General features: G+C 41.6%; 1 protein-coding gene across 3 annotated transcripts in view; it reads right to left on the minus strand.

Moving 5' to 3' along the window:
- The window catches only part of sntb1 (syntrophin, basic 1), a 34,069-nt gene extending 25,836 nt beyond the window's left edge, over positions 1-8,233 (minus strand). Inside the window, exon 1 of one of the 3 annotated variants that reach the window (XM_077598818.1) lies at positions 6,985-8,225. In XM_077598818.1, the coding sequence (XP_077454944.1) occupies positions 6,985-7,471 (487 nt within the window). In that variant the 5' untranslated portion in view covers positions 7,472-8,225. Of the gene's footprint in view, positions 1-6,984 lie in introns of all 3 variants that reach the window. The other 2 variants (XM_077598820.1, XM_077598819.1) reach the window with 2 other exon arrangements.
- Between the last annotated feature and the right edge of the window lie 125 nt (positions 8,234-8,358).

Below are 8,358 nucleotides of genomic sequence, written 5' to 3' on the forward strand. Positions count from 1 at the left end.
TCTACCAAACGTCAGTTTTACCAAACGTCCGGTCGACCAAACGTCCGGTCGACCAAACGTCCGGTCGACCAAACGTCCGGTCGACCAAACGTCCGGAGACCAAACGTCTTTCGACGAAACGTCCGGTCGACCAAACGTCCGGTCGACCAAACGTCCGGAGACCAAACGTCTTTCGACGAAACGTCCGAGTACCGTTCCAGACAGTTAATGGCTATTGTGAAGCTATCTTCACCACTTGAAGCGATGCTCCCAATAGCATCCAGGAAACACTCGCATTAAACATGCTCAAAGGAATTTTTTGATGTGATAAACATTGTGGAGCAACTGATTAATGATTTCTACTGAAAACATTTTTGTTCTGGTTTAAAAAGGTTTCTTTTTTTTGGCTGTTTTTGCGATAGTCTGATCAACTGAAACACAGCCAAATTGAGGTTAGATGTTTTTAATAAATTTGTGATTTCAAAATGCTTTTTGTCACCCCCTTTTTTATCATATTGTAGCTCTAAACAAGATCTCATATTAATAAAATAAAAGATTTAAATGTGAGCATGGTAAATTCTAGCTAATTTTTAACCAGTCTAAGAATTTCATCTGAACTGGATCAGGTGAGTCAAAGCTCTTTGAACTAAAGTAGTCATAGAAATGGCAAGCCTGAATTTGTTGAAGAGGGCATCATGTCCTGGATATGGGAGTAAAAACCAACAATTCGTTCAATCCAAAAGAGCGGGGTTGTTTCTCTTTCCTTCAAAAGTGCCATACAGTGGTACCTTGAGATATGAGCATAATGCATTCTGGGACCGAGCTCGTAAGTCAATTTACTCGTATCTCAAATCAACGTTTCCCATAGAAATGAACTAAATACTAATTATTTTGTTCCCACCCTCTGAAAAAAAACACACACAAAAACGGATATTGGAATGGAAAAACATTTCATTTGTTCTAATTCGCCATCTATTAACATACTAATTAACAAGTGTTTATGATGTTTAATACTACTAAAATGATTTTGCGGAGGGGGAATGACTTTTTGCACAGCAACACGCTCGTAACATCTCATCTCATTTTCTGAGCCGCTTTATCCTCTATTGGGTCACAGGGGGTGCTGGAGCCTATCCCAGCTGGCTCTAAGCCAGAGGCGGGAGACACCCTGAATCGGTGGCCAGCCGATCGCAGGGCACAAGGAGACGGACAACCATGCACAGTCACACCCATACCCAGGGACAATTTAGACTATCCAATCAGCCTACCATGCATGTTTTTGGAATGTGGGAGGAAACCGGAGTGCCCGGAGGAAACCCACGCAGGCCCGGGGAGAACATGCAAACTCCACATAGGTGGACGTGACAGGTGGACGTGACCTGGATTTGAACCCAGGACCCCAGAGCTGTGAGGCCGACGCGCTAACCAGTCGCTCCACCAGCCAACCCAGCTTGGAACATAACATAACAAATGTAAATGAACTTGGATTACAATAGAGACACACTCCAAAATAAGTTTAATCTAACCTTACACTAAACTTAATTGTAATTATGTTTTATTTTTTTTAACCTTGGCTCTTTTTTCCTTGCCTCCAAGGAACCTATCGAGGGTTGTTTGCTTTTGTGTTCCCTTCAAAATATTCCGAAAATGACGCTCACAAATGTCCTCACAATAGGATAACGCACAACCACTTGCCAACTTGTCCGGGTGCCTCTTTTCCATAAAATCAGAAAACCTGCCACTTCGCTAACATGTCTTTGATTTCCTTTGTAGGAAATCACCTCCTCCTCGCTACTGAGCTCCCGCAACGCTCCGCCCATTGTTTGAAGGTATCTTTACACGAGGGAGTTGCGGCGAGAAAGACAGCGCCCATGCTGTTCTCATAAGCAGCCTTTCGCATCGGCCACCTGGCTGTATGCTCATATATCAAAATGTGTCTCGTATCTCAAGGTAAATATTTGCTCAGAATTTTACTCGTATCTCAAATTGCCCGTATGTCGGTGCACTCGTATGTCAAGGTATTTCTGTATTTGTTGCCATATCTCATCCTTGACCTGAGGGAAAGAGAAACTGTGTTTTACTTAGTGGAAGATTGAGGCTTTGAGAAATCACATCCAGTAGTTACTCCCCCATCCCAGCGTGGACAGGGGCAAAACAGTAAACTATCAAGGTCATTAAATGCACAAATGGGGAAAGATGTTTGATTTTAGCAGAGATTAAAGTGATCTTTTCATGATGTGCCTTTGCCATCCTAACGGTTATGGTCATAGAGAAATAACAAACACAAATTAGTCTACACGTCTCTTTTACACTTGTCACAAAAAGAAACCTGTGCTATGAACTTAAACTTGTCGTCAAATTGCATTTCGATAAAATGTTTGAATGGTAAAATGAATGAGAAAACGGGCTTAAAGTATTTTTCAAGGCTCTGCCTCTTACTATTAATCAGCTCTACTGTGGAAAATAGATTGCATAGAACAGCGGATTTCATCCATTACACTCGGCACTCAGTACCCCTGCTGTGTATTTTCTTTTCATCAAAACAAAGGGTGATTTATTGGATTCCTGAAAAACAACTTGAATGCAATCAACTGGTAGGTAAACATTCTCCCATTGGGATTGTAAAGTTAAAGCATACTGTATGTTTACCTGGAGTACACTTATTCTTGAAGGGAGCATTGACTGGGTTTAACATCGACAGGACATGTCTACTGTACATCTGTGAGTAAACGATGTCAGCGTTTTAGGGGATTTTTGAGACAGCGTTTAGCGTGTTCTGGGATGCCTACTTATTTGACAAATCATCTTGATGACTTCATAACTTCATGACTGCGTGTTCTATGCGTTTTACTTAGTAGTAAAGGAAATAACATAATCATTAAGTATATATACTTATAATATCTTAAATATAACCATTGTATTTATTCAATTGACAAAAGAACACTCCACCATTGTGTGGCTATATTTGGTATATATTTAATTTATAAAATAAATTGATTTTAAAAATTAAAAGGTATTTATTTAAATGTATTTCTGCCAGCCCCCACTGCTAAAAAAATCCTACAGTAAAAAACTGAAGTTCGTTATCCTCCGGCTTTTCAGAGAGCTGACGCAGCTTCCAATGCAAAAATTGTCTCCAGTACAAACGCATGAGATAAATTTGTTAGGGAAAACTGAACACTCTTGGCCTGAGGGTCCCTTTATGCGTCCAATCATACAATGAGACAAAAGAAAACAATTTCAAAATGACTGAATATCAATGTTGTTGATGATGATAATGATGACAAACTGGAGCCCCTTTGCTCTTAGATATGATAGCTGAATTTGCACATCTGTAACCCTCACCAACTCAACTTAGAATCTTGAGTACTTAACTTCTAAAACACTTCTGAATCCTGGGCTCAGTTCGCTATCCTGTTAAGTATACTGAAAAGAAAAGGCTCACGCCAATTGTACTAAAGTCCTGTTTCTGTGCCAGTGTTGTACTGTGCAACTGAAACTTCTCATCTTATCTCATTTTCTGAACCGCTTTCTCCTCTTTAGGGTCACGGGGGTGCTGGAGCCTATCCCAGCTGACCCTGAACCGGTGGCCAGCCAATCACAGGGCACAAGGAGACGGACAACCATGCATACTCACACCCATACCAAGGGGCATTTTAGAGTGTCCAATCAGCCTACCATGCATGTTTTCGGAATATGGGAGGAAAGTGGAATACCCAGAGGAAACCCACGCAGGCCCAGGGAGAATATGCAAACTCCACACTGGTGGACGTGACCTGGATTTGAGCCCAGGACCCCAGAGCTGTGAGGCAGACGCGCTAACCACACGCTCCACCGGGCCGCCCCAAAATGAAACTTGCCTGTATGAAATATATCATTGTGGAGATGATGCAGATGTATTTTAGAATTACTATAGCAAATGTATAGCTCTTTTTCTTCAGACCAAAAACTATACTAAATGGCAGAAACACATTTCCATCACTCCAAGTGCATATGAAGCCTATTCCAATTGACCTTTGATGAGAAGTATGGTTACCAGTGTATTTCTGGCCACATACTGACAAGCAGCTAGACATTCACACTCGTAGTTAGAGTATAGTTTTGACATGCTTGCTTCTGGAAGGTGTGAAAAAGCAACACTACCAAGAAAAAGTAAAGCCCACGCAAGAATGAGGACCTAGAAAGAATACTCAAAACAGGAAGGCTGAAACTGAAATGTAAACCCACCACAGTATGGCAGATAAACTAGACACTTGTGAACAATTTAATATTATTTAATGCTAGCCGTACTGTACGTCTTTGCTTCACTCAGTCCTATGTGGGTCCACATAATTGAGAAATGTCTGGTAAAGTTACTGTTTATTTTACGTTACAGAGCGTGTGGCTCAAACTGAAAGACATTTGAGCACATGCTGTACAAACCTATAAGAACCAAAAGTTTGGTGGTTAAAAATGTTGGGCCGAAACATGACTAATAATTGAGTTTTCACTTTCGATTAGAAAGACTAAGATCAAAACAACTGGGCTGCATAAGATTACGATGCGGTCAACCAAACCACAAACTCTGTTCAACTACGTCACTATTTTTCTTAATAATCCTTCATAACCTCTAATGAAATTATATTAGCCAGTTTCAAACTGTGAAAGTTCCTGTTGTTAGTCATGGATTGTTACGGTAGCTGCCAGTATTTATTGCTTAAAATGAATGATCTCACATTTGAAAGAAAGAAAGAAAGCACCATCTTAAATTAGCACACAAGCTTGAGATAGCTGTTCATTTTCACAGTGCTATTCTTACTCGACTGTTTATATAGGTCGCCTAATGTGACACTACTAGCTAGACCTGGGAGATCAAATGATAACGGTAATTATTGAAACATTTATTTTGATCATCAATAATAATAAAAACGTTTGATAAAACTAGGATGTAACTACACCTGTTGTGTACTTCATCTGTACATATGAACGCACGTGAGGGAGACTAAGACCAAAAACGATTGGCTGAATCTTGGCAGGGCTCCCCATCATATCCTCTCCTAACCGAAGAAAGGGATTTTTCCCTATTTTAAATGCCTCTTAAATACCTGTGCACAAACAGCAGCCTTATTGAACATTTCCTTAATCCATTTTAATCCACTCTCCTCATTTGAGGACAGCCTGTAATTCTTTTCTTACTTAATTTCAAGGAGTTTCCCCATTTTATGCAAATGTTATGAAAACGTTGGAAAAATCTCAAACTTGTTAACTTGAGTTAAAATGGGTTAAGTTTATCTAACATTTTTTATTTTTTCATGGAAACGTGAGGTAAATTTACATTGTTTCTTTTTGTGAGGCTGAAAATAGCCTGCATTCCAATGGTGATGATGTCTTCACTTGATTATTTTATTTATTTCATATTGCACAGCAACTTTTAGTTTGAATGCATATTTATAAAAATAAGGTTTTATTATTCATGACTTTAATAGTGTAAGGAGGGAGGTTTTTTTATCTGAATTGTACAACAGAACAACAAAAACCTTTTTTTTTTTAAATCATTATATTTTAGGTTCTCTTTTTTTAGGTGAGGTAATATAGTTACTTTCATACTGCATTTTCTCAGATATTAGCTGCCCCACGTATAAGCTTCACCCGTAAATTTGCCTTAAAATCATTGAATTTTACAGTAGTACAAATGTGTTACTTTGTATGGAAAATCTTAAGAAAAATCATCACAACTGGTATTTCTGAGATACTGTAGGAATCAAAAGAACAATATTAGGGTCAATATCATAAGGATATGGTTGTTTTCATACTACAAAACAGAAAATAACCAACAAATAGTAATGTTAATTTGCCAACACCTACTGGTGAAAATGAGTATTACAACGCTGTAAGTCTTGTGCGCATATACGCCGTACGCTTGATTCAGTCATCATTTTTTTAAAGTTACAAATACGGCGTATGTGCGAGAAAAAACGGTAATAGAATATCGAACAAGGTAATTTATTTACTTATTCACGGAACTTTGAAGTTTCAAATTTGTAAGACAAAACGTGATAGTTATCGCGATAATTATCGATATCGACAACAATTTTTGTCATAACGCTCAGGCCTACTGGTATCTATGGGTGATGTCTTTGTAAAATGCCCATTGCACAAAAGTAAGACTTCAATCATTAATTTTCCGAGTTGCGAGAGTGGTGGGGGGTGCTGGAGCCTTTCCCCGATAATTCACACATGCAGTAATGCATCGGTTCCACTTTCACGTCTGTTTTATTATATAATGGCCTTTGCGCTGCAGCATTATGTGCATGAAAGGTACTGGATAGCTAAGTGTTGATTAAAAAAATACTATGGTACATGTCTACACATTCAGAGACTTGCACAAGGTAATCGAGCTAAACAGTTTGTTTCAATTTGCGGTGACGGAATCCCTTTCTTGTTGAGTTTTGGCAAAATATTTCATTTAGTTGCATTCCTTGAGCGCCCCGGCGGCTGAGTGGTTAATCAGCCTCACAGTTCTGGGGTCCTGGGTTCAAATCCAGGTTGTTCCTCCTGTGTGGAGTTTACATGGCCTGCCCAAGCTTGCGTGGGTTCTCTCCGGGTTCTCCGGTTTCCTCCCACATTCCAAAAACATGCACGGTAGGCTGGTTGGACACTCTAAATTGCCCCTAGGTATGAGCATGAGTATGAATGGTTGTCCGTCTCCTCGTGCCCTGCGATTGGCTGACCGATTCCTGAAGTCAGCTGGGATAGGCTCCAGCACCCCCACGGCCCTTGTGAGGATAAAGCGGTTCAGAAAATGAATGAATGAATGCATTCCTTAATATAAACTGTAGTTGAGATGACATCTAATTGGACATCATCACAGTATTAATCCTATTTCCCCGAATACGGGATGAAATAAAATTCTAATCTAATCATAATAAAGACCAGCCTCTGTCTCCGCATAACGTTAACTGTGAAGCAAGGAGAGATGCTAAGACGTGAAGAGAATAGAAGGTCTGCAATCCATAGATATACTACCTTCCAGGGTCACGTCCTTCCCCGCCTGTTTGAGCGCCTGCACCGCCTCATCGTGGCTCGCGTCCCTCAGGTTGACCCCGTTGACGGACAGGATGGCATCCCCGACGTACAGATCCTGCGTCTGATCCGCAGCCAGTCCCTTGAAGATCTTGCTGATCAGGATGGGCATCTTGTTCTCCCTGCCACCTTTGATGCTGATCCCCAGTCCACCGACGTCCTGCTTGGTCACCTTGACGCAGCGCTTTCTGTTGGCGATGGTCTCCGGCACGGCTCCGGCCACCTCCGGCCGCCTCGGACCGTTGTTGGAGTTGTTGTTGTCCAGGAAGGATCCATAGGTGGGCGCTCCGTTGGAGTTGACGTCGTCCTTGTCCTCGCAGCTCAAAGTGAGCGCCTCCTCGTTCAAGTGCGCCCAAACTTTGTGCCAGCGAGCCCGCACCAGAACCTCCAAAAATCCACTTTCCCGAACGCTCGCTGTCACTACGGCCATGTTTGAAGCATGTCTTGGCCGACACAGTCCTGCTAGCACCGGAGCTGCCGGACTTTGACCCGAACAACTTTTCTCCCGGCGCAAAGAGCACGAATTTTAGCTGAGCCAGCCGCCACAGGTTCTCGACGTGTGTGTGCGCGCGCGTGCGTGTGTGTGTGTGTGTGTTGGGTGGAGTTTGGTCCCCGTTATCAAGTGATCAAACCTCGGAATTTTGTGCTGTCGCCGGCATGAATTATTCCAAGGAAATGTCTCTTTAGAAGAAGTGAAGTCCGCAATCCTTTGCTGTCCACTGAGTGCGTGTGCGGGTTCGTACGTCGTGAGTGTGTGTGTGTGCACGGGTGGAGGCGTGGGGTCGGTCGCCCTGCCTCCGGGAATGTCACTGTTCCAGTTTTTGAGATCTTAAAAGAAAGAGAGACTTAAAAAAATCATCACTACATCATCAACCGCATTTCTTTCGTTCCTTTTTTTTTGAGGAAACTGTTGCTCATTTTTTAACCCTTTCTGCCCAGTGAGTAATACTGCAGCTTACTCCGACATCTACTGGTGTGATGGAATATTGACGTTTCCTACGTGAAAACCCATTCAAGCCATTTACAGTGAGTGACGTCCAAACCATTTATTCATCATTGACTGCCAGATTGGATTCGATTTGATAACTTTATTCATCCTCCGAGTTAATATGGATTGGGCGTCTGTCACTGTCAATGTAAAGTGAAACATGATCACTCAGTGCCAACAGTGTTTGTTCAAATAGACTAGACCAGGGGTGGTCAAGTCCGGTTCTCGAGAGCCCTAATCCAGTCTGTTTTCCATATCTCCCTCCTCTATCACACCTGAATCAAATGATCAACTCATCAGCAAGCTGTCCAGAAGATTGGTACCAATCA

This window comes from Stigmatopora argus, chromosome 4, assembly GCF_051989625.1.
Source record: "Stigmatopora argus isolate UIUO_Sarg chromosome 4, RoL_Sarg_1.0, whole genome shotgun sequence".
In the NCBI taxonomy this organism is placed as follows: Eukaryota; Metazoa; Chordata; class Actinopteri; order Syngnathiformes; family Syngnathidae; genus Stigmatopora; species Stigmatopora argus.